General features: G+C 52.5%; 10 protein-coding genes across 10 annotated transcripts; 3 read left to right on the plus strand and 7 right to left on the minus strand.

Annotated features, from left to right (window-relative positions):
• Positions 1–1,671: 1,671 nt before the first annotated feature.
• Positions 1,672–4,741, minus strand: TIM54 (mitochondrial import inner membrane translocase subunit tim54). Its single transcript, XM_062881319.1, has 2 exons — positions 4,437–4,741; positions 1,672–4,371 (listed from the first exon to the last, which is right to left on the minus strand). Exons 1-2 carry the CDS (start codon positions 4,485–4,487, stop codon positions 3,058–3,060), a joined length of 1,365 nt encoding a protein of 454 aa, XP_062730037.1. The 5' UTR covers positions 4,488–4,741; the 3' UTR covers positions 1,672–3,057.
• On the plus strand, positions 1,771–2,578 carry QC761_609010 (uncharacterized protein; the record flags this gene model as incomplete). The annotated part of the gene is made up of 2 exons (XM_062881318.1): positions 1,771–2,510; positions 2,545–2,578. The coding sequence occupies 2 exons, from the start codon at positions 1,771–1,773 to the stop codon at positions 2,576–2,578; spliced, it is 774 nt and encodes a 257-aa protein (XP_062730038.1).
• Positions 4,742–6,100: 1,359 nt separating the features above from the next.
• Positions 6,101–7,347, plus strand: CBK1 (Serine/threonine-protein kinase; the record flags this gene model as incomplete). Its single annotated transcript, XM_062881320.1, has 3 exons — positions 6,101–6,324; positions 6,427–6,753; positions 6,807–7,347. 3 exons carry the CDS (start codon positions 6,101–6,103, stop codon positions 7,345–7,347), a joined length of 1,092 nt encoding a protein of 363 aa, XP_062730039.1.
• Positions 7,348–8,896: 1,549 nt separating this feature from the next.
• Positions 8,897–9,643, minus strand: sap62 (CWF complex protein sap62; the record flags this gene model as incomplete). The annotated part of the gene is made up of 1 exon (XM_062881321.1): positions 8,897–9,643. The coding sequence occupies one exon, from the start codon at positions 9,641–9,643 to the stop codon at positions 8,897–8,899; it is 747 nt and encodes a 248-aa protein (XP_062730040.1).
• A 412-nt stretch (positions 9,644–10,055) lies between these two features.
• QC761_609045 (uncharacterized protein) lies at positions 10,056–11,066 on the minus strand (the record flags this gene model as incomplete). Its single annotated transcript, XM_062881322.1, has 1 exon — positions 10,056–11,066. The coding sequence occupies one exon, from the start codon at positions 11,064–11,066 to the stop codon at positions 10,056–10,058; it is 1,011 nt and encodes a 336-aa protein (XP_062730041.1).
• A 549-nt stretch (positions 11,067–11,615) lies between these two features.
• On the minus strand, positions 11,616–13,631 carry QC761_609050 (uncharacterized protein; the record flags this gene model as incomplete). Its single annotated transcript, XM_062881323.1, has 1 exon — positions 11,616–13,631. The coding sequence occupies one exon, from the start codon at positions 13,629–13,631 to the stop codon at positions 11,616–11,618; it is 2,016 nt and encodes a 671-aa protein (XP_062730042.1).
• A 257-nt stretch (positions 13,632–13,888) lies between these two features.
• QC761_609060 (uncharacterized protein) lies at positions 13,889–15,149 on the minus strand (the record flags this gene model as incomplete). The annotated part of the gene is made up of 5 exons (XM_062881324.1): positions 15,042–15,149; positions 14,695–14,983; positions 14,531–14,639; positions 14,209–14,500; positions 13,889–14,151 (listed from the first exon to the last, which is right to left on the minus strand). Exons 1-5 carry the CDS (start codon positions 15,073–15,075, stop codon positions 13,889–13,891), a joined length of 987 nt encoding a protein of 328 aa, XP_062730043.1. The 5' UTR covers positions 15,076–15,149.
• Positions 15,150–20,501: 5,352 nt separating this feature from the next.
• On the minus strand, positions 20,502–21,498 carry DAP1 (Dihydrodipicolinate synthase). Its single transcript, XM_062881325.1, has 2 exons — positions 21,191–21,498; positions 20,502–21,113 (listed from the first exon to the last, which is right to left on the minus strand). The coding sequence occupies exons 1-2, from the start codon at positions 21,250–21,252 to the stop codon at positions 20,648–20,650; spliced, it is 528 nt and encodes a 175-aa protein (XP_062730044.1). The 5' UTR covers positions 21,253–21,498; the 3' UTR covers positions 20,502–20,647.
• Positions 20,626–23,360, plus strand: QC761_609080 (uncharacterized protein). Its single transcript, XM_062881326.1, has 2 exons — positions 20,626–22,513; positions 22,566–23,360. Exons 1-2 carry the CDS (start codon positions 22,150–22,152, stop codon positions 22,772–22,774), a joined length of 573 nt encoding a protein of 190 aa, XP_062730045.1. The 5' UTR covers positions 20,626–22,149; the 3' UTR covers positions 22,775–23,360.
• QC761_609090 (uncharacterized protein) lies at positions 22,867–23,502 on the minus strand (the record flags this gene model as incomplete). Its single annotated transcript, XM_062881327.1, has 1 exon — positions 22,867–23,502. One exon carries the CDS (start codon positions 23,500–23,502, stop codon positions 22,867–22,869), a length of 636 nt encoding a protein of 211 aa, XP_062730046.1.
• Between the last annotated feature and the right edge of the window lie 309 nt (positions 23,503–23,811).

A 23,811-nucleotide genomic window follows, 5' to 3' on the forward strand; every position in this document is an offset into this window, starting at 1 on the left:
CCGTTGGCAGCCAGTTTTACAGATGAAAAAGGCGTTTAAGCGGCGCCACTTATTCCACTACATCGTCTGCTGGACACGGTTTCCTTTTTTTCGGCACATTAAAGAATCGATATATTGCATTCAGATACCCGGAGCGATGACGAGGCGGAACGATTAGGATACCCCCAAGGCGATGTGACACGGTCCGTCAACTTTGCTATTCGCCGGTGTCCCAAGATTCTCTTGCCGCCAGTCATCCTTTTCTAATGACTTTCCTCTTCGGTATACGGTTCATTATTTCATACAGCGGCGTTTGCGGATTTTTATTTCACTTTTCTTTCGAAACCGGTTATAGAATCGACTCGGCCGACCAGCACCTCGCGCCACGCCGACGACGGCAATCGACAGACCTTGCTTGCTTGGCATGTTCAAGGCCGCAATGCACCGTGCGTGTGTGGCCCGTTCGTTATCAGATGAACTGAGTCGGCCGCATCGAGCGCCGCCCTTCTAATATCCCGCCCGTTTGGAGGGTCTGATCGCGCTGGTCTTTTTTTCCTAGCTTTATCAAAACCCGGCGGAACGCTTTTCGTTTAGAGCAACATACCCCTGGGATTTTTCAGTCATACGTTTAAATGACACGGCGCCCAAACCAGACGGGGGCTTTTTTTTCCTTGTCAAAAAGTTTTGTGGGGCATGGTACATATATTCTGCTTTTCCGTGGTGTCTTTGTTGTTTTTTTTCGGTTTTTTTCGTGTTTGCGGAATTGGTTCAAGAGGTTCAAAAAGTTGGGCTCACTGTGTGGTCATGAGCATGTGTTTTTCAAAGCGATCAAAATGGGGGGTCTTTGCTGCTTTTCTTTGCCTATTTTTTTTTCTCTTGCATTGTGTTTATTATTATTCTTTGGCCAGTTACGGGCTCAAGTGGTGTTGTTGATCACTTGGACACGGATGGGAACAGGCTCTCAGCAGTATGGTTCACAATGCCGCTGGCTTGTTATCCCAGGACATGTTTGGTTTCATCGACGGTGGCTTCTAGAGGGGTGTTGGAGGCTTTTTACTGGCATTTCAAGGTAGAGCAGAATGGCCCGGGGAACAATCGGGGGGAGTATACGCTTGGTGTTGTGTAATTTCTTTTGGCTCTTCTTTTTCTTGTCACAGTGGAGTTTTCTCTTGATGACGGGGTAGGTTATTTGGTTCGGCGATTCCCAAACACAACGACTTGATGAGGGTTTGAGGGAAACGAGGGGAAATGGGATCTGGGAGAGAATGGAATGTTAGGCCAGACAGGCTGACGGCGACTTTGCAATCAGCAAGGTCTAACAACAAAATGGGTGGTCTGGCAAGCCAGGTGATGGTCATGGGGTCGTGGGCCCGACGGTAATGATCGGAGAGGCAATAACGTGAGGGATTGAGATTTTTTCCTCGGCGTTCCCCAGGCAGTGTGGCAGCGAAGATGTTGCGGGCTCCTGGGATATTCTGCCAGCACCACCTAAGATAAAAAATAAATAAGAAGCAAAATTATGTGCACTATCTGTTCGTTATGCAATTGTGATTGTATTGTGTGTGAGTGTGGTGTTGTTGTTGTTTTGGTGAGTGTTCGACCAGCCGGCAGCAGCTGTCACCCAGCTTATTTCAACGACATGTGTTGACTTGGACTCCATTCAACTTGTAACATCACATTGCCTTTTCATGAATTCTGGAAGCTGCTGTTGTTTTTCAATTCAGTTGTTTAACATTACATCCCAATTCATACTAACTTCATCTTTTTCTCACCGCAACTTCACCCTCCATCATGTCCTCCCGCTTCGTCTCAGCCGGCTCAATAGACGCCACCACGGGCGAAGCCACCACCGAACACGCCGGCCCATCCGACTCCCAACAGCAGCAGCCACTACCCGTGAGCCAAAAGTCAAAGGAATGGGCAGAAGTCACCCAGCAGCTGGAATCCGACCGCCAGAGACGGATCCTCCAGGCGAAGCAAGCGCAGGAGGGAGGGGAGAAGAGCCTGTACGAGGTTCTCCAGGCGAACAAAGCGGCCAAGCAGGCCGAGTTTGAGGAGAAGAACAAGCTGAAGAATCAGTTTAGGGCTTTGGATGAGGACGAGATTGATTTTCTGGATGAGGTTGAGCGCCGGAGGAGGGAGGAGGAGGAAAGGAGGAGGAGGGAGGAGGAGGAAGGGTTGAGGGCGTTTAGGGAGATCAAATCGTCTAGGGAGAAGGGGGAGGGTGAGGAGGAGGAGGTGGAGGTGGAGGGGTGGGATTTTGGGGGGGAGGGGGGGAGGAGGAGGAAGCGGAGGGCGGAGGGGAGGAGGTTGTTGGTCAAGAAGGTTAAGAGGGAGGAGAAGATGGATGATACTGAAGGGTCGCCGGCCGGGAAGCCGGGTGGTGGCTCTGGTGGCGATAAGAAGGCGACAGAGGTGGTGGTGGACAAGGCTGCAGCAGCCGCTTCAGTTCCAAAACCAGCAGAAGCGCCAGCGGTTTCGGCCAAGAAGGCGGCTGGTGGTCTGGTGGATTATGGCTCTGATAGCGATGAGTGAGAGGTCAATTTGAGGTTTCTCAAGACTCAGCTCTGCGTACGCCTACATCGGCGGTTGGGGATGACACGATCTGGGGTCTTCGCAACATCACACTGACGGACAGCAGCCCCATGTGCCACGTGCCATGGCGCTACAAAACCCAAAAACAGACCAACAAGAGCCCCAACTCGTTGCCATACACGACACTAAGTTGGCCCTGCCTAAATTAAGCAGCACCACGTTTCAGTATGAATGGATAACTGGAATACAATCGGGAGAAGAAGTGGTGCTGTACGTATCTTGTAGCATTGAAGGGGGTTTAACATCGCAATAACACCAACACCAACCAAAGCCAAACAACCCAAAGGCCCCCCCAAACCGCCGCCCAAATGCTGTCTGTCCTGTCTTGCCTTCCAAATAACATCCTCCTCAAATCTATAGCCGTTTTCCCCATCAGGTATGTATCGCCATGACACCATAGTATACACAACTCCCCACAAAAGCTAATGTTACACGCTAGGTACAATACGTCCTCCCTCCAGCATTGAGTCTGGTCATCAAACATTAGTCCACATCCTCAACATTACTCCTCTTTTCCTCTCCCATAACCTTCCCCTTTCCCCATCGATACAACTGCCTAAACTTCCCCTTTGTCCAACCCTCAATCTCCTCCTCAGGTACCACAATCTTGGCCACCCTCTCCACATCCTCCTTTGACAACTCGAACCTCCTCATCCGCTCGGCGATTCTAGGGTCCAGAACAAGCGGCCTGGCCCTGACAACCTCTGTGATACCAGCCTTTTCCCGCTCCTTGACATGCTCAGGTTCATCCCCAGCCTCTTTCCAGAGAGATTTGATCCAGTCCTTCTCCTCAAAGGCCAACACCTCTTCTTGCTCGTATTTCTGATCCTCTCCCGATTGTTCAGAGAAATAGCGGTAGTGAGCCAGGCAGACTGCGGCGACATCACGGCCGATTTCATCGGCGAGGTGCCGGCGGTTGAAGAAACGGTACAGACGGGTTGGCGTGGAGAGGAAGCCTAACAGGTGAGGTTCCCTCACCGGAGCGACGGGGGAGAATTCATTGGGGATGGAAGATGGGAGGGGGGAGGAGGGGTAATCGGCTGGTGTGTTGTAGGGGCGGGGTTGAGGCGGTCGCTTGGGTTTGGATTCCTCCTCTTTCTTCTTTTCCTCCTCTTCCTTCTTCTTGTCCTCTTCTGACTTCTCGCTGTCGGATTCGGCTGTGGGGAGTGGTTCTGGGATGGGGAGTGGAGGGGCGGTTAAGGGACCGAGCCAGCCTTCGTGTAATCCTCTGAGGTATTCCTTCCATGTGTGCCTGCCAATGACGATGTCGCCTTTGATACCGTCGTAGTCTTTAATCCCGCGGATCTTGCGGTGAGCAGCGATGATTTCCTCCTTTGTGGGCTCGTCAGGGAGCTCGGGCTCAACCTCGCCGGAGTCGACTTGCTTGCGGTGGCGGCGGATCTTCTCGGCAGTGTAGGCGCGGACGTCGCCGTCTCGTCGGCCTTGGACAAACTCCCAGTCGAGGCCGGAGGCGGCGAGGATGGGCTTGACATACTCGGTGTAGTGGTCTTGGGCGGTGCGGAGGCCGTCGCCGGGGGGGGCGGAGAGATAGATGGTGATCTTGCGGAGCTCGGAGAGGGCATTGTGGCTAGGCAAGGGCTCCTTGGCGAGGTGCTCGACGGCGTGTCTCCATTTCGCGATGGCTCGTTTCTTCTCGCGTTTGTCGTAGATGATGCCGGCAGTTATGGCGGTGGAAAGGGTCCAGAAGATCATCCAGTTTCGGGAAGGGAGCTTCTTTGGGAGGGCGGGGAGGCCCAGCATGCGGAGGGCCCGGTTTCTTTCGGGAGCTTTGGCAGCCTGAAACGTGGGAATTGTCAGTTGTGTGATCTTGCATTACTGTCTAGAGTGGAGATATTCCATACTTTCTCGGCCACCTCAGCCGCCGGCTGCGCTGGTGGTGTTGATTCTGCCATGTGTGGAAGCTTTGTGGTGGTATATATTCAGAAGCACTATGAGCGCATTGGCCTTGACGCTGCCTCCAGTGGGCTTTTCAGTTGGACAAGAAACCAAGCAGTCTCAACAACTTGAAACTGGCAAGAAGGACACTGGCGAAGCCGGCTGTGGATTCCGTCGGCACGATACTGAGGTGCTCGCTGACGATATCGGTCCCTCACTGGAGTCAAATTTCCAGATGCTTTCTTATCGCGATAAGCCTGCCTTTGTGCACGGGCCACCATATATATGTGAGCTCATCGAGGTCCAAGCCAAGGACCAACCCAAGGACACCGAGGCCCTGCTACATTTTTGAATATTGCATTGTATTCTCCGGAACCGACTTTATTTGTCAATATTTTCCAAACATAGCTAATCTTGGATTCTCCTTTCAAAGAGTTTCTTCCCTCCTCGTGGGCAGTTTTGGTTTATTCTGTCGATACAGATCCTGTGTAAGTTAACTACTACGGAGTACGCAAAAGCGGATCGGCGGTGCGGCCCGGAGGGAGCTCTCCAACTCTCTGTTCAAAGTCCCTAAATAGCTGCCCAATATCGAACCTCTTTGTCGGTAAGCCCCGAGGCTGCAGGGCTTTCCGGGAAAATGCACATGGCCTAGCACAGCATTGTTTGGCGAGCATCAGGGCAGCAGACTGATGGGTGAGCATTGTTTCGAAACCCGAATTGTAAACGCATCAGGGGCTCTGGGAGGCGAGCCCCTGAAAGCCCAGATGGAGGATCACCAACCCCACTTCTTCAGAGCTTCAACTGCCCGCCAGGCCACACAGAGGGAGCTCTGATTGCACGATGCCAGCCATGTGATATGCTGTGTAGCGCCAGAAGGGGGAAGTAAACGCAGCAGTGATGAAGAATCGTCGGAGCTGTTGATCCAGTCATTCATCCAACTTCAGATATCCCCTCCAAGAGTCGGAGTCCCTGCCAGAATCCAGTGTCCAGTGTCCTAGCGTCTGATACCCCTCTTTGGCGCCTTCCACAGGGCCAGCCTGCCAAATAATTTATTGTGAGGCACAGCGGTACACAATTATTTTACATCCCGTGTTTCTCAACGGTCGAGTCTTGAACTTGGCCTAACCTCACCGACATCCATACCCACATAAACAAGGTGACTCTGCTGGCACAACAACAACATCAACAGCTTTCATCATCTGTCTTCCAGATGGTTGCCACGTCTGGAAACAGCTTGACAAGAGACCATCCCCAACGCTAGTGTTGCACCCTGTCTGCCCCACCACTCGAGCGACCGCCCAGTGATCCGAGTCCACTCCCGTTTCCTCTCGCACGGTAACCTCCCCCCAGCGCCAGAGTGCCACCGCTCGACCCGACCCTTTGTCTTGTCCCGAGAAAAAGCAAAGCTCCCTTTTCATCTGCGACCCCTTTTTGCGAAAACACCATCCGGCACCTTCCTGCCGACAGTCTCTAGGAACCAGCAGTTGATCTGCCAGAGTCTACCGCCAGCAAGCCAGAGCGAGCAGAGCAGCCCTGCCGAGTTGGCTGCGCCCCCTATCTTCGATCGCCGAACCCGAACCCTTACTATCCATCCATCACGACATCTTGACAACACACACGCGCCGCCACGATGGATAACCAAGGTAACCGTCTCTACCTGAACTTCGGGAACAACAACAACAACAACGCCGATCGCCTCGCCGCCTCCGATCGCACGCAGTATCCCACCACTCCCTCCACCTTCCCCCAGCCCGTCTTCCCAACCGGCCCCTCTGGTCAGGCGCCGACCCCCCAGCAGGCCCAGCAAGGTTACCCGCAAGGCTATGCTTCTAACAACTACTACAATCCTAACCAGTATGCCCCTCAATACCCTTCCCATCTTGCTTCCCAGGTCCAGAACTACAACTCTCCTAGACCAGGTTATGGACAGGCCCGCTCAACTACTCCTGGCTCTAGTAACGATCCCAACGCTGGACTGGCCCATCAATTTGCCCACCAGAACCTAGGCGGTGCCGGCAGACCCCAGAACTACAGTGCCCGTGGCCCTTCTCCAGGACAGCGCCCCCGTACGGCTAACAGCCAGGGCCAGCAGCCTGGCTACGGCAGCTACTTGAACGCGCCCCCGATGCCTTCGCAGAACTCTGGGCTCGAGTTTGCCCCCGCCCCCGAGCGGAACCCGGACAAATACGGCCCTAATGCCAACAACAACCAGAAGAAGTGCTCCCAATTGGCCTCGGATTTCTTCAAGGACAGTGTCAAGCGGGCTCGTGAGCGGAACCAAAGGTAGGCAGTGTGCTGGGTGAGACGGGTGGATGAAGCTAATCACGTCGGTGCAGACAAAGCGAGATGGAACAGAAGCTGAACGAGACCACGGATCCCCGCCGCCGGGAATCCATATGGGCGACTGGAGGCAGAAAGGAGGGCCAGTACCTCCGCTTCCTCCGAACCAAGGACAAGCCCGAGAACTATAACACCATCAAGATTATCGGCAAGGGTGCTTTTGGTGAGGTGAAGCTGGTTCAGAAGAAGTCGGACGGCAAGGTTTATGCCATGAAGAGCTTGATCAAGACGGAAATGTTCAAGAAGGACCAGCTTGCGCACGTTCGCGCCGAGCGTGATATTCTTGCCGAATCAGACAGTCCCTGGGTCGTCAAGCTCTACACGACCTTTCAAGATGCCAACTTTCTCTACATGCTCATGGAGTTCTTGCCCGGTGGCGATCTCATGACCATGTTGATCAAGTACGAAATCTTTTCCGAGGATATCACACGGTTCTACATTGCCGAGATTGTGTTGGCTATTGAGGCTGTCCATAAGTTGGGCTTCATTCACAGGTGTGTTCTTTTTGCTGGAGTCGTAACGGCGTTTGGATACTGACAGATGCTTCAGAGATATCAAGCCAGACAACATTCTCCTCGACAGGGGTGGTCACGTCAAGCTGACGGATTTCGGTCTATCGACTGGTTTCCACAAGCTCCACGATAACAACTACTATGCGCAGCTTCTGACGGGCAAGTCCAACAAGCCTCGCGACAACAGAAACTCGATTGCCATTGACCAGATTAACTTGACGGTCAGCAACCGCTCCCAGATCAATGACTGGAGGCGGTCGAGGAGACTGATGGCGTACTCCACTGTTGGTACTCCCGATTACATTGCCCCTGAAATCTTCACGGGTAACGGTTACTCTTTCGACTGCGATTGGTGGTCCCTAGGTACCATCATGTTCGAGTGCTTGGTTGGGTGGCCCCCTTTCTGTGCCGAGGATAGTCATGACACATACCGCAAGATTGTCAACTGGAGACAGTCGCTGTACTTCCCCGACGACATTCAACTCAAGCCTGATGCTGAGAACCTGATCAGAAGGCATGTTAGATTGGCTGAATTCATGTCTGGTACATTGCTAACACACTCCGTAGCTTGATCTGCAACACCGAGAACCGTCTGGGCCGTGGTGGGTCTGATGAGATCAAGCGTCACCCCTTCTTCTATGGTGTTGAGTTTGAGAGCTTGCGCAGGATCAGGGCGCCTTTCGAGCCCCGCCTCACCTCCAACATTGATACCACCTATTTCCCCACGGACGAGATCGACCAGACCGACAACGCCACGTTGATCAAGGCTGCCCAGGCCGCTAGAGGCGCCGCGGCCAGCCAACAGCAGGAGGAAAGCCCAGAGATGAGCTTACCATTCATTGGATACACGTTCAAGCGGTTCGATAACAACTTCCGGTGATTAGGGAATCCTGATGTCTAGTTGGGAAAGTGTATTCTGAGGTAGGGCATGATTCTTGCTGGCAGAGAAGAAGAGCTTTAGTTGGTGATGCAAATCTACAATCAGTTAACCCGATGGGGAAAAAAAAAAAAGAGGAAGTTGGGTTTGCCTTGCTTTTGTGATCATCGAAAAAAGAGGAAAGAGAGACTTGTTGGCTCTGATGTACTTTCTGAACTGCATGTCTGTTTATTGTTGTGTACATAGTTGCATATCTACGCAAGCTGGGGGGTTTGAGACGGGGGATGTAGGCATGGTACAGACAGCTGTCATGGGATCATTTCGGAGAGATGGATGTCTGTAACTGAGCAATCCCATTGCCTGTGCAGGCAAGCCCTTGGCAGTGATGAATGTACAAAGTCGAATTGTCCATGAATTGCAGTCTTATTATGAAGGGTATCTATCATTAACTCGGTACGCGCCTGGAACACAGTCCACTAATATCCCCTTTGCAATGTGTTAGCCTAGAGAACGACAAGGCGTGTGATTTCTTGAGGCCTTACAGCTTGCTCAAATTGGTGTCTTGCTTATTTCTCTCAACCTCCTGGACTGCCACTGCTTCGGCTGTGTGTCCTCATCCTTTGCTGGCTTTCAGACAGTCGATTTTCGCCATGATACTCCGGTTATTTCGAATCCATACTTCCTCCGCATCGTCTCTCTACCGCCTCCCCGTCAAGCCCGGCGCGGCATTGAACCTCTCCTCTCTCTCCGTCATAAACATGATCTGCACCCAATACTCCTTGCTATCCGGATCCCAAAACTCAAACTGCCTCCCGTCCTCCCTCTTGTCCAGCTCCCTGGCAGGAATCTTGAACCCGCAGGTTTCGTACGGTTCCGCCGCGACGAGAAGATACTGAAAATTCCTATCCGGCTCCTCCACCCTCTGCGTAAACGCACTCATGACCTGCCACTTGGGCGTAACTCCCACCCCGATATCCGGATACTGCAGCTGAAACAGCAAGCCCTGCTGTCTCGTGATCGGATCTCTGACCTTTGTGATTTTGTACCCCGGCCTCCCAATCTTGACAACATTCTTCCTCGGCCCACCAGCACCAAGACCCAAGGCAGCAAAGCCGGCGCCAACGACTCCGACAGGTAAGCCGGTAGTGGGATCAATTTCCCCTTTGCCCTCTTTTTGTTCCCTGGCGGCGCGGCGGGCGAGGTTGGTCTGGTGCTTTTTGCCTTGGGTGTGGGCGAGATAGGAACCGTCGTTCTGGTGGACCGTCAGGCAGAGGCGGCACTCGAAGGAGCCGAGGTGGTTCTTGAAGATGTAGGGGTCCTTGTCGAGGTCGATTTGCTCGAGGGCGAGCTTGCGGAGGCGCTCGCGGCGGTCGGCGTTGGTGGCTGAGTGGGAGGCTACGCCGCCGCCGCCGAATTTGGAGCCGGCGCGGTTTTGGTAGTCCATTATTTTTTCGGTTTCGAGGTGGATTGGGGGTTTGTCGGGTTGGGGGAATGGGTTTGGTGCGGTGTGGTGGCCGTGATGGTGGTAGTGGAAGTGCTGAGAGGCGAGGCGGCAAGCTTTCTAGATAAGACGTGTCGCGCCGCGCTTCGAGTGGCGGGCGGGTGGTGGCAGTTGGCGAGAAGCCCGTCCACTTAGACAGCAGTAGCTCCCCTTGTTCTTTTCGTCAACGATAACGATGCACCCATCTTCACTGGAACATCTGTTGTGGGAAACAGTTAATTCAATTCAGAATGCTATGCTGGTTACTTCGTCTCTCATTTATTCCATCTCATCAATCCGTCCTCAATGTCCTCATCGTCCTCATCATTCCAGTTCATCATAGCTCATAACCCCAACCCGCCCTTCAACCTCCCTCTTACGTCAACCCAGCCACAACCACCACCACTACCCCCGCAATCGCCAACCCCATCGACAAACCAAGTCTACCGCCCTCGCTGTATCTAGGCGGCAAACCCTGCGCCCACCCATTAGTATTCCCCTGAGGCCCCAGCAGTTGTGGCTGGTCAGGGTTGGGTTTGGCAGAAGGAGGGTAGTCGGGAGCAAGGACAGTCTTGAGCTCATGGGCGATCCCTCCAGGAGCGCATTGTGTCCCCTTTGCGGTGGGCATCACGACGGACCAGATCCCTGAGCCGCAGCGCTGCCAGGAGGTGAGCATGCAGTTCCATTGGCCTTCGAGGCTGGGTGGGCAGGGAGTGCTGGGGGTGTAGGCGCCTGCTGGGAGGGGGGCGGGGGGTTCAAGGAGGGAGGAGCGGATGTGGACTTCTGGGTGGAATCCCCCGGGGCGGTATTCCTCGGCGTGGTTCTCCTCCAGGCGGCTCACTTCAAGGTGGTTCCCTTTCGGGTGGTGGGGTTCCTCGGTATGGGATTGCTCGGGAGGATACTGTCCCTCTGGCTGGTGTTCCTCGGCATGGTGTTGGCCTTCCGGCTGGTGCTCCTCGTAGGATGGGCGGTGTTCTTTCTCTCTAAATTCGCGGCGTGGTCGAGGGAAGGAGATGTGATGGGCGGGTTGCTCAGGCTGGTGGTCTCCTTCCTCCCCAGACTCGTAATGGGGTTGAGAAACTGCCGGGTGATAGGCAGGATGATCAGGGGCAATATGAGGAACCTCGGCAGGACGCTGCTCCTTGGGATTGATAAGAGGGGAGGCGGCTCCCAAAGTGGCGAGGCAAAGGAGAGTTGTGATCATGAGGAAAACCGGAAGCTTTCCCGGGCTTGATTCCACGGCCATTGACTTGTAAGAGAACGGATTCCGGAAGAGCGCCGACGGCCGGAGGGTGGGAGTGGCTTTCTTGAGCTCTGGGCTGGGTCCGGAATGCGAGACGCTCGGCTCCGGGTGGGTCTTTTCTTGGATGTCGTTGGTGGAGGTCATCTTGCCAGTTCGCTTTTCCGAGTTGATAGGAGGTGATTGTTTCGAAAATTGATCACAATGTAAGTAAGTGTGTACATGTGTGATTGACTGACTGCTTTGTGCCAATGCAGAAACCTGGTGGGATGAGGGATGGCACCCGGGTTATATCACCATGCCACGGCCACTCTTCGCGAAGGCTGGCGCGCAGTCACACATGTCTTACCTCCCACACGAGCTGGGATAGAGAGACGCGTTGCGCGCTTTCGAGATCACGGTGGACTTCATCCTGCCATTTTCTTTGGTGGGGTGGTGATGGTCAACACTGCTAGCCAGAAAGTTGTCCACGCTGGGGCTGTCATTCGACGGTCTATGTGCGCTATCCAACTGACTAGCCACTGATTTGCGTCTACTGGGTGATTGGACTGGCTTACTGACCGCCTTTGGGTCGAAAGGTCAGTTGAGGCATTGCCGCGAGATAGTTGAAGCTTATTCAGAAGCAGCTGCCATATTGCCCCGGCCTCGCTAAACTCTGCACCGATCACAAGAACCTTCCTGAATCTTGTCGAAGCACTATGGCTGTTCAAACACAGCAGATTCAGACTCACCCGCTCCTCGAAGAAGATTGTCAAAGAATGTGGTATCCACGCCTTGCAAGCCCCAGCTCTCAACGGAACCTAGTTCAAAAGGTTGGCCGTCTTCTCCGAACGCATATGCTAGTCCTTCAGGCATGTCGGAACCTCGTCGAATCACTATCTCTCCCAAGTAGGGAATATGAATTCTTAGGATGTTGTCACCATCGGTTGTCGTTCCACCACACCCCAGCTCTTCAGCCTCCTCAGCTTGCTGTTCTGATTGCGAGCGATAGCTGCATATTTCTCCAGCAGCGGCTTCTGACTCGATGAAGAGTAGATGCCGCAACAAAGTCGCTATTCTCTTCGCTATAGCGTCTTCACCATCCACAGACATGCGCTCCATGGCTTCCAGTGTCGCCTCCAACATACCGCGATCACCCTGTCGTTGATGTGCTAGGAAGTCCAAGGCATCAAAACCCAGCACTCGCTGAACTTTTTGTCTATGTGAATCCAGGTGGGCAATACACATTGCCGTGCTGGCAATGAAAGCCAGAAAATCGATTCCATGGCAATACGAGCTGACTGGATTACCTTTGCGAAAAGTCAAGAAGCGTGTGATGACTTCTCGGCTTGCGTCAACGGCAGTAATCTTGCTGTAGTTACAGCTCAGGTCGGAGGCGGGTCTAAGCAAATAGGGAAGATGAAGCTGTGTCAGGAGGTGGTAGTGAACTGCCTGGCTCATGAGACGAAGCGTCTTGTCCGGAGCCTCAAGATCGTCCTCGGCAGTGCGAGGCGCAAAGTCAGGGGCAAGCCACCACCGAGGTGGCATAAAAGCTGATGCTTTTTGGAGCAGGCCGTCAATCTCCCGCGTTGCGGAAATATCGTTGATGTCGTTTCTCTGTAGGATGTATCCGGCGGCAACGCAGTGAAGCCTCCGCAATTGCTCGGCTGGGGTGCATTTCTCCAGCACTTTTGGTGTTGCGAAAGAGTTGTCAGATGAGCCCTGTGGAAGTCCAAGCAGGAGCGAGAGGTAGCGGTCGGATTGCACTATTCGAGACCAGAGGTACTCAGGATCGATATTGGCCTCTGTGTTGGATGACAATGTGTTGAGGCATGTTTTCGCTTGTTTGCCGCGGTGAAGTCCCATCAACTGTGCCATCGTCATGGCCCGGCGAGTTGCACTCCATGATCTTAGTAGGTTTCCAACTCTGTCGTGGTACATGCTTTCCATCATGATGCACTCGATGCCCTCTATTGAGTCAGTGAGCTGATCGTTACTTTTCACCATGCTGATGGCCCTCTCCACCGCTCGAGACATTACATCGCGGTATCGAGTGGCGCGGTTTTCCAACGGTTCGACGCAGGATGCTGGTACATCTTGGAGAAGCAAACCCAGAAGTAAAGCCCTGCGAGCTATTAGAACCGGGTGTGCTCCAGGAGGTGGCCTTTGCATTGTATCCACCAACGACGGCTTGCTCGACGCTGAGGGGTTAGGTGACAAGATGCCACCGACTTTGAACAGGAGCTCCATGAGCGAGGTTTGGAGAGGAAGCTCCGATATCTGATCCAAGACACTCTTGTCAGGCCATGCCTCCAGAAGTTCAGTTGCGGTTCTTCTGAGCTCTGTTGTCTGCCGATTGTCTTCAGACTCCGGATTGCTGGGAAGTGGTGGCTGTTGAAGGTCCGGTGTTCTGTCCTCGGTATCCCTCTGAGCACTATTCAGGGAGTCGATTTTTCTGGCCAGGTTCTCAACCAGAGACTCGACTCGACCGAGACGGCCCTCAGTGTCGCCATTGATGTGCTGTGTAACAACATCAGGAAACTCCTGGCTGAGGCATGTTGACCGTCGTCGTTCACATGCATCGCAAACAGAGTTTGTTTCTACCGAAAATATGCATCGAACCTTCCTGCGCTTGCACTCCCAGCAGCTCTTTGTGCCTTTTCGAACTCTGAGCTTCTTTCTTGGGGGCTCGAGATCGCTGATATACGATGATTCGGAGGTTCTGTTAATCATGTCGAACACTCAGATACAGAATTTGCAAGCCAACTAGCTTAATATAAAGGGATTATGAAGAGAGAAGTATATGTTACAGACTTCGACTGAAAAGATGTACTGGATTGCGTTGTTGTGGTGTTGAGCGTAGGGGAAAGCCAACCCTGAATATCATTCGCCCGAGCTCTCCCATTTCGGCCGAAGCTCGGCGCAAGCACCGAAGTTGTAACCGAGCATAACCACACCGCCCACATGTCTAAGAGCAATACGTGGGTGAGCTACGGCTTGCTTTCCCAGACCTCAGTCAAAAACTCCTCGGCCCTAGTGAACTCGTAATCTGGAAGCAACCGATTCCACTCATTCGAGACTTTCAGCACTCCAGCAGAGATACCCAGAAGCATTCCGGAAAGGAAGCCCTTTGCCATAGCCTCAACTGCTGCTGGAGAAAGAGAGGGGTGGTCAACCACAGGCAACCAAGAGCTCTTGACAATCCCGGCTTTGAGGTCTTCTGCTTTGAGCTTCTCGACGATGAAGGGACCCCCTGTTCCATCATTAGCACCAAGTAGTCATAGAAGACAACCATATGAGGAGGACGTACCGCGAATCTTCTCACCAAGCGCGATAATCTCACCAATGGTTACTTCGTCTCCTTTGATACCGCCAACAACAGGCCACTCGCCCTCGTGCTCAACAGCCTTGGCGACGACATTTGCAAGGTCCTTGGTTGTAGTCCAGGTGATTCGCGCGTCCTCACTGTCCTCCAAAATGATAGCTCGGCGGGCGTGAAAGTCCATCTGGGTTGGGAACGGGTGAATGTGCTTGGAGGACTTGTAGGGGTAGCAGAGGTAGTCTGTGAACTGCCCTGGTTGGAAGAAGGTGTACTCGAGCACCTAGATGCCAGATCATCATCAACAGCTGACTGGGGTGTGTAGCACTGAGTGACTTGCCTTCTTGTCTTTGTTTAGCTCGGCGAGATACTCTCGGATCTCTGCTTTGCCGGCATACCACGGGAGATGCTCGAAGCTGGACCTGCAACTAGGTTGTAAATACCCGACGACTCTGTTCGAAGAGGGTGAAAGCTCACGTCGCCCACTCGCTGGGCGCAAAACGTTTAACTCCGGCACGGACCGAGGCATTGATAAGATTCTTTTGAGCCGTGTTCCCCGGGTCTGAGTGGGTGACGATGAAGGATAGGACAGTGTCAACTCCTTGGAGAGTCTCGGACAGTCCATCCAAGCCATAGTCCGTTGTGATCCATGTGGTGTTGGGAAAGGCGTTGTTGGAAGAAAGCTCCGCTGTGTCAGTTCTTGTCAAGAGGAGGAGCTTGTGCTTTCCAGTGGCGACGAGGGCTTCGGTCACCTCTTGGGCGACGTCTGTTGGTTGATGATTAGCCTGCAGTAGATGGTGGATGGGATAGACTGAAGAACGTACTGCCGGTGGCACCTGCAATAGCGATTTTGACCATGGCGGCTTTTGAAAGAACAAACCTATGTCTATTGCTTCAAGTAAAGTAGACGGTAATGTGTGCTTTTATAGAGATATTCGGCTTCGGTTGATTTGAGTGGTTCGGCCGAAAGCTGGGAACTGGTGACTGCACCTCAGAAATGGACCTCCGACAAGCAGAGTTCTCTTTCGGCCGAAGGTTTAAAGCAAGGGGGGGCCATCTATTGTTTGAATGTCCAGTTAGACTTATAGATGGGAACGCCCAAAGTGGCACGTCGATTCCATGGCCAGGACACTTGGTATACGGCTGATTTTGAAGGCACCGGGAAGAGCCAGAGCGTTGGCTGAGGTGAAGAGGTACTTGTGTCTTCTTTGCTCACTAATGCTTGTGTAAGTTTGCCCTCTAACTCTCAGTTTCCGACCAAGGGCTTGACAGGAGGTTGCTCTGTCAGTCTAGCGGCCGCATTTCTCGCCTTTGCCCTCCTGTCTCTCAGTACTCGGTAGACTCCAACCAAGCCTAACACTGCAAATTTGCTATGAAAGGTAGCAATGACTCATAAAAGAGTCCCATGATTATCATGAAGACCTTGTCCCCTGGTGTCCATATAAAATAAAAGAATCCAAAGCCGTAAATGACCATGCCCCAAACAGTAACGATAGCCATCGACGACCAGCCAGACCTCCGGTACCTGCGACCAAATGCTCTCGAATCAAAACACCCCAATGACGAATAGCTCACCACGTTTGATAAAAACAAGTTAATGAAGAATGGGCCGATGACGAACATGTCCAAAAGGTAGCTGACCAGGGGAAAGACTGTCATCTCTGGTACGGTCATGAGCTTTGAACAGACAAGAGGAACGAGCATAGCCGTTATCACCCCAAGATGAACAATGGTGTAAAGGAACATAAAAAACCATCGGCCTTGAGAGTCCGAGGGTAGAATTCCTAGAATCCGCCAATGTGGGGACGGGGTTTCAAGCCCATACGCTCTTAGAAGCTCGATAACCTGCTGTACCGAGTTTTCATTTGCAGTTTTGAAAAGCAGTGATATAGAGCGTGATGTTGGGAACATGCCGAAATGTTTATTAGCATCGATGAAAAGTGCGAGGTCGAGTGGTGACACGATGCTGCTTTTCCAAGCTGGCCAAACTGGATATTGCTGAACCCGGTAAAGCTTGAGAAGTCTCTTTAGCGTCCCGATGTTTCCATATCGGACTGCCAATCTCATATGGTACATCAAGTCGATGTCTGCATTGGCTGATGTTGGCCGAGTCACAAACTCGGCCAGGTCCCAGAGCAACAGCCGTTCATATCTGCCGTTGGCAATCTAACCCAGAAGAAGCCAATGGAGCTCCGATTGAGACAGTGGCGAAGAGTTCCACCCAACGGTGCTCAGTTCCTGGTTTCGGGTCCTGGGTGTTGTCTGTAACCCGAGTTCAATGTCGTTAGAGTTCAAGAGTCCGGGATCGAGATGATTTGGCTGCTGCGCCCTCTGACGGAGTGGTGTTTAGCTGATGTTGACTTTTAGCCTCTGGAGCAGGCGAATATGGCCTCTAGATCCTATGAATAAGATGTTTTCGGGAAGTAACATCGGCTCAAAGGGCGAGATTGCATCCTCTGAGCGCACAGGAGCTTCCATGACTGCTGGATAAGCTGATGATGTTTTCAAACGCTGATCAGGTGGTAACTGCGGAACCAACTGACTTCTTAAAGAAGGGTATTGTGTAAGAAGAAGTTCACATGCTGTTGAGGAGAGTGTAAGGATTCCCTGGCTCATAGAAGCAGACGGCTGGCCGCTAATCTTTTCCTTCAAATTCATTCGGCGGGGCCAATATTTGTTCATCTGAACAATGTTCAACGAGATACTTTCTATATGTCTAAGATCAGCTAAAGAATCCCTGAAAATTCGAACAGGACATGCACAGTACATACACGAAAAATTGGTCGCGGTATGATGCCGTGACCGCCACTGACAGCAACAAGTGTGACATATTGATGGTGTGATGTTGCGACTTACGCCTGCAACATTCGCGCCTTTGGCAGCGCTCACCAGTTCCCAGACGGTTGATAAACTGAGGATTATCTTCTATGACCACAACCACGAAGAGTTTCATATCCTACCCACACCTAAAAGCTAGTTAGTTGCGTGCGCTCTAAACAGACTTCTGGCATGTTGCCGATTTGGAGATCTGCTATAGATCAAAATGTAAGAAGAAAAACTCACGGATGGTGTTGAAGAAGGTCGCCTGATAGGCGAAAGAGGCAGCTTTATCCATGGCCGGGCTTTCTGAAATCCCGATGCATCCAACGACCTCTCGTAATCCTAATATGGCTACACAGCCATTTATGTTGCAGAGAGTACGATCATTCACGAGACTAAGTCCTAAAAAGTTCCTGGTAAGACTCAAGTCGAGGTCCGAGTCCTGTTGAGTTCGGTCTTCCGTTATGACTACTTGAAGAGCACGGGTGAGAAGGCATTCGTTCTGCTTCATATTCGAGATGGCGGCTGGGTCTTGAAACTCTTCAAACCTGCCTCGTTACAGTGAGCTGCCTAGAATAACAGAAACTGCTACAAGGTCATATGAATAAACATCGGTCGCCTTGATGTCTTCAAAGTTCTTGATCTGTTAGCTGAAGGAGGCATCTGGGTCAGCTTCAGGGGCTGACCAGTCTCGTGTCCAAGCGGGGAGCACAGGCTGTTCTTCAAAGTGAAAGACAGAGTACCCAAAGTCGGTGAGTTTTGCTGTAAAAAGACCATTCTGTGGTTCACTTGGATGGAGCAAGATATTTCCTGGTTTGATATCGCGGTGGGCAATTCCGCAAGCGTGAAGGGCAGCAATACCTTCAGCAACATCCCTGCAAACAAAGGTGGATGCGATCGAATGTGAAGCTCGCTAATGAAAGACCGGAGGGGGGAAATCAGACCGGTCTCAGGCCCCTCCTTATAGAGTGTCTTCTTCGTCCTCTTAACAGCCACTCTCTGCTGAGACAGCTCAGTTTTGGCGCGGTTGGTGGTTGAAGGAATTGGTGATAAGATAGAACGACTGGTGACAATACAGCTGTTTCCCGCATTTTCCTGAGATTCCAAGGTTCGATGGAACTGCTGCATAGGGAGGAGACCGCCCTCATAACTTTGACAAAAGGCGCATATTAGAGATAGCAGATCCAGGAAGTCTGGCGTGATGCCTCACATTTCCGACAAGCTGTTGCCGGGTTGGTTTTGGAGGCGCGTCATGTTTTCCCGCTGTATGGTCATGGTCTTGAAGGTGCCCAAGACCTCGGTATCTTCCTCCTCATCATTTTCGGAAGATCGTAGATTGGCTCGCATAATGATGAGGTGACGGACTGGTTTGACTGTCTAGGACATTACCACGTTGACGGTGGTGTTTGAGTAGGTAGTGAATGAGAAACCAAGCCAAGACGGCCCTGGGTTTCGGCGCTTCTTTTATCGATTCCTCTGAGGGGAGGCGCACTCTAACCACGGGCATCAAGCGCGCAGCTGAAAGTCAGGGGTATTCCGACTATTTGGGACCACTGGCTTCAATATTCCACAGTTGGCTGACAAAATAAGTGACACTGCGAAGCAAGTCAATGTAGGATAGTTGGTACCTCTCTGAACCGCGCGTTAAAAGGGAGCCGTAACAATATCAGACGAGGCATAAGTCGACGTACTATTACAGATTGTTAACTGGCAGTGCCAATTAATCTATCCAGAGGAGGCCTGCGGCTGATGCGTGAACAAGGAGGGAGAGGGTGTGCTGAGGTTTGACAGCGAGCGTATCGCAGCCATGATTATCGACGAGCTAAGAAACATGGAGAAGGAATTCAAGCAGGCACGACAGAAACTTGAGGACGCTTATGCAAACCTGCCACCCAAATCTAGCACTTTATTCTTCAGCAAGCGTTCAATACTGACGTTCCCATGGGCGAAATGAGCAAGACAAGGCTCACCCCCCTCTTCTTCAATTGGATCTGCTAATCCCTCTTCGTCCAGTATCACGTCGACCAAATCATGCAGTATCCGCACCTCTGTCAAATGGGAGTTAATCGGCAAGAAAACATTCGAAAATCTCTCGAAGCAACCCACTGAACTTAACAACGTTCTTTACATGTTTCTTTCATCCGGGGACAAGTGCTATATCGATCGTCGATTAGTGGATTCCGAGCTACGAAACAATCTAGAAGGCTTTACTTCGGGATCCGAGATTCAGGCTTTAGCAACAATCAGAGAGGAGATGAAAAGGGAGGAAGAGCTGCCAAATACGTCGCATTCCGAAAACATGTTCAGCAAGCCTTCCACACAGATGGCACAAGAGACAGGCTTCATGCCTTCAACCCCCGTGCTGGATCTCGAGGATTTCGTGCCTCCTCTGGAACTAGGGTGTTCTCGGTCATTTCCAAGTGTGGGAGAACAGTCAGTTATGGTCGAGTGGACTTACTACAGCAGCAAATCTCTCATCGCTGTGGATCAATTTTCTCGAAAAGAGAAACTATTGCGATTGCTGGACCAAGAAAACACTCCACACACTAGGCTAAGAACACTGCGCTCGATAGGCATAGTCTTGGACCGGAAGAACTTACGAATCGGTATGGTTCTGTTGGTACCTGGGGCTCCTGAACTACCCCTTGAGGAACGATCGCTTTTGGACTTTCTCGGGTTGAAGCCTATACCTATCGGCCAAAGATTCTCCATGGCGAAGGAGTTCACGACGACTGTGTATCGCCTTCAGTCTGTCGGCTGGCTTCACCAATCGCTGCGGACCGACAACCTGCTTTTCTTCGAACGCGGATCTGGCAGGATCTCTACGAAAATGGAAGACGATACCGCAGAGATAACACCAAACACAACACGGGCACCACGATTATATCTCTCTGGGTTCTATCTCTCACGGCCCGACCATCAGTTCGAGTCTTCGCACAGGGTTATGCCCTCACTCAGGAGTTGGTCCGTCTCTCTAGTCATCCAGACTTCTTCCGAAATAACTCGACTGAGCCCTCCTCATGTAGGCCGAGATTCCAGCCCGAATATGCATATACGCATGTGGTCTCGTGTTGCTGCAATTGGGGCTGTGGATGTCTCTACCGGCATTGAGAGACCGCTGTAAGTCTGACAACGACTTTCGCAGAAGGCGAAAGGTGTCAACTGTGACATGTTCCGCAACCAGATGGGCGAGATATACTGGCAAGCAACTGGGCATTGTCTTCACAACAGTTTCAACAGAAGGACAAGGAAGCTATCAGGTATGGAAGGTGATGGTGAACCGGAGGAGGTTCCGCTCTATGTAGCGTTCGAGCGACAGGTGGTTGCTGAGTTGGAAAGGTGCGTGGCTTGAGTCATTGCAAACTTTGTTTCTTTTATACTTGCTAGAGTTCCAGCTCTACAGTTCTGCCTCCACGAGCTAGTGGGTCCTCAATATAACATATGAACCGCAATCAAGTCACAACCAGTGCTCCCGAGAAGACAAGTTGCATTTAGAATTCTACCAGAAAGGACACCATCCCGAAATAGATCAAGGGTTTATACCTAAGAAAACATCAACCGCACCAGACCATGCTTTCCTACAACTTCGTACCCTACTCCTTTCCCGCACCTACTCCTCCTTCTCCTCTTCCCCAACAGCAACCAGCTTTCCAACAACCAGGTACTTCTCCAAAAATCTCTCTTCCCACCCAGTCATAGCGTCCAGTTCCTCCTGATCCAGATCGGCAAGTGTATCCAGCGGCCCATCCAGATCCTTGGTCAGCATATCCTCGTCAAAGCTACCCTTGGCCAACCCACGGGAGGCATCGCGGCCAGCAAAGTTGGCATAGGGGCCGCCAGGACCATAAAAGTTCCGTCCGCGAGTCACGTCGAAAACACGGCCCTTCACAGCGAGATAGACGGGCATGTTGTTCTCGCCATTGTACGGTAGAAGTGTTCGTGGGGTGAATGTCTTGAAGACGACTGCTGGTTCCTCCTTGGGGAGAGCGGGGGGAGGGGTTGGCCTAAGGAAGCTGTAGGTCGCATAGAGAACAAAGAGGAGGACGATGATGTTGAGGGGGGTGAAGAAGGAGGAGCTGTTGCAATGGTTGTTAGCTAGCTTCTCCAAGACGTAGGATGGCGGGGGGATGGTTGGGGGGGGGTGAATGCTTACCTGGCTGAAGCGCCCTCTGCCTTGGCTGCCTCTTGGGCCACTCTCTGTTGAACGTAGTCCATTGTGTCTGGTGTTGTCCGTAATCTTTACGCCAAAGAAAAAAGCTATACAAAGCAAGCTTTGATGCTAGAAGCTAAAAGCTGGAGTTGCGGGCTGTGGCGGCGGGTTGTTCGGCTTACGGGACGGCTCTCGAAGCTCCACCGGGGCTGTCGTTGGAGTTGGGGAAGAAGTGGAGCCGCCTCGCACCAATCGCGTAATTCAAGTCCCGGCGGGCAGCCGGTTGCACGGGCCACATGGATGAGATCTGATTTAAGGGTGCCCCGCATCCTCCAGGTGGGATGCATTGATGCAGGGTCCAAGAAGCCAAGGGTCCAGATGGTCAAGCAAAAGTTCGGGTTTGCTTGCAGATGGTCTTGGTGCCTGAGCTTGTCTGGAGATCACTGGACCATCAGCTGCCGACGACAGCATCTAGGGATCAGCCGGAGGCCGCACTCGTAGACTTCTTCTTTCTCTCACGCCATCCATCCCAACAGATTCACGGGAGCACCGTTATCACCAAGACTACCAAAACCCATGTATGCCTGAAATACCCACTGAAGCCACCCGGTATCCCCATGAGGCCAGCCCATACCCGCGCCCTAGCCGCATCGAACCAGGCTCCTTCTGGCCAACCATGAGAGACATGCAGAGCACTGCCTCATCCCAAGGACCTGTCTCTCTCGCCAAGCCAGCCATCCCTCGTCCATTGGCCCCCGCAGTCATGAATCTTGACAGCTCCAGCTGAAGAGATGCATCCCCACCTTCATTTGCAGTGGGACATTTATCCCTCAACGTTGGGAGAGACCAGACGTACATAAGGGTCCTAGATCGAACTGTTTCCAGCTCTGTTTACTTTGGCAACCACACCATCCTGCACATTTCTCAACCAAACAAACCAACCCCTTTCCACACCAGACACAATGGACTTCCTCAGCAAGGTCGCCGGCGAGGCCCTCAAGCCCCAGCAGTCTGCCCAGCAGCAAGAACAGCAGCAACCTCAGCAGACTCAGACCAGCGGTGGCCTCCTCGGCTCCATTGTCTCTGCTGCCACTCAGTCTACCCAGCCTGTTACCAGCAACACCCAGCAGCAGCCACAACAGACCCAGACCAGCGGTGCCTCTGGTCTGCTCGGCTCACTCGTCTCCAGCGCCACCCAATCCACTCAGATCACCCAGCAACAGCCCCAGCAGCCACAATCCGGTGCCGATGCCCTCCTCAACAAGCTCCACGGCGTTGTAGGCGGCGGTCCCGAGTCCGAGAAGAAGGAGGATGCTCTTGACAAGGGTACTTATCACCATTTTTCTTTTTACCAACCAAGTGCTAACTCAGAATATAGCTATCGACCTCGTCCAGGAGCACGTCTTCAAGGCCGGTCCTCAGACCAACGAGTCCGCCGCCGAGCAGGCCAAGGACAAGTTCATCGCCGACACCATCCGTGACGGCTACGAGAAGGCCACCGGCAAGGACTTCCCCATTGCCGCCAAGGAGGAAGAGAACAAGATCACCGCTGGTCTCGGCGGCCTGGCTGGCAAGCTCTTCAAGTAAATTTTGTTCTCTGATCAATCAGCATGGGCTGAGAGTATATACCATTCACGATTTATGACTTTAATATAATGATTATACCCCATTTTCCCTCCCTACTCAGGCTCAACCGGCCAATCCATCCCCAACCGTTTCCTCACCTCCTCATCCTCAATCTCAAACACCTTCTCCTCCGGCACCAACCCCATCTCCTTCAACACCCCCACCGTTACCTCCGGTCTCTCATCAATCACTCTTTTCAACTCTCTCGCCTTGTCAGTAACATCCTCAATCTTCTTCACCATCCCGACCCATCTCTCACAGACCTCCCCGCCCGGAATCCCAATCTGGATACTCCTGTACCCCAACCTCTCCATCTTGACATCCCTCTCCGGATCCCACTGTATCCTTACACCCCCCAGCTTCTTCCCCCCTTGATCTCCCTTCTCCTCTGGGCTTCGGTGGGAAACCACACCATGGGAAAGCAGCCAAAGGAAATCCTCGTGTGACATTGTGAGCGCCAGAATGCGGGATTGGTTGGCGTCTTTGAACGAGTAGCCAGAGCGGTAGAGCATCCAGGCCCAGGAGGGCTTGATCCAGGTCATGCGAGTTGTTTTGAAGAGGGGGGAGGCGGTGAGGGATTGAGCAGAGACGGCGGCGGAGGCGATGGGGTGGTTGTAGGCTTGGTAGAGGGTTATTGTTCGAGGGGTGTGGAGGGCGCGGATTTGTTTGTAGGGGGTGGGGGTGGACATTGTGCTTGGTGGGATGTTTGCATGGGTTGGCGAGATGGTGGTGATTGGTGAGAGAGAGGAATTTGGGAGGTTTGACGGATCGGGTTGTGGAGAGAGGGTGTTTATTAAGACTTCTAAAAGACTTCAAACTTGGATGGATAAACATATGTGTTCGACAAGCTGAGAGTCGAAGGCTGAAGATGAAGATCGGTGATGAGTCACTAGGGTGAGGGACGAGGCACGCTGATAGGTCAGAGTCTCAGCCCTGATATGAGGCTGGTTTGCATGTCTTGTCCATCTGGGAACGCCATGCGATACGAAGACACCAAT

Source organism: Podospora bellae-mahoneyi, chromosome 6 (genome assembly GCF_035222275.1).
Source record: "Podospora bellae-mahoneyi strain CBS 112042 chromosome 6, whole genome shotgun sequence".
NCBI classification, from domain to species: Eukaryota; Fungi; Ascomycota; class Sordariomycetes; order Sordariales; family Podosporaceae; genus Podospora; species Podospora bellae-mahoneyi.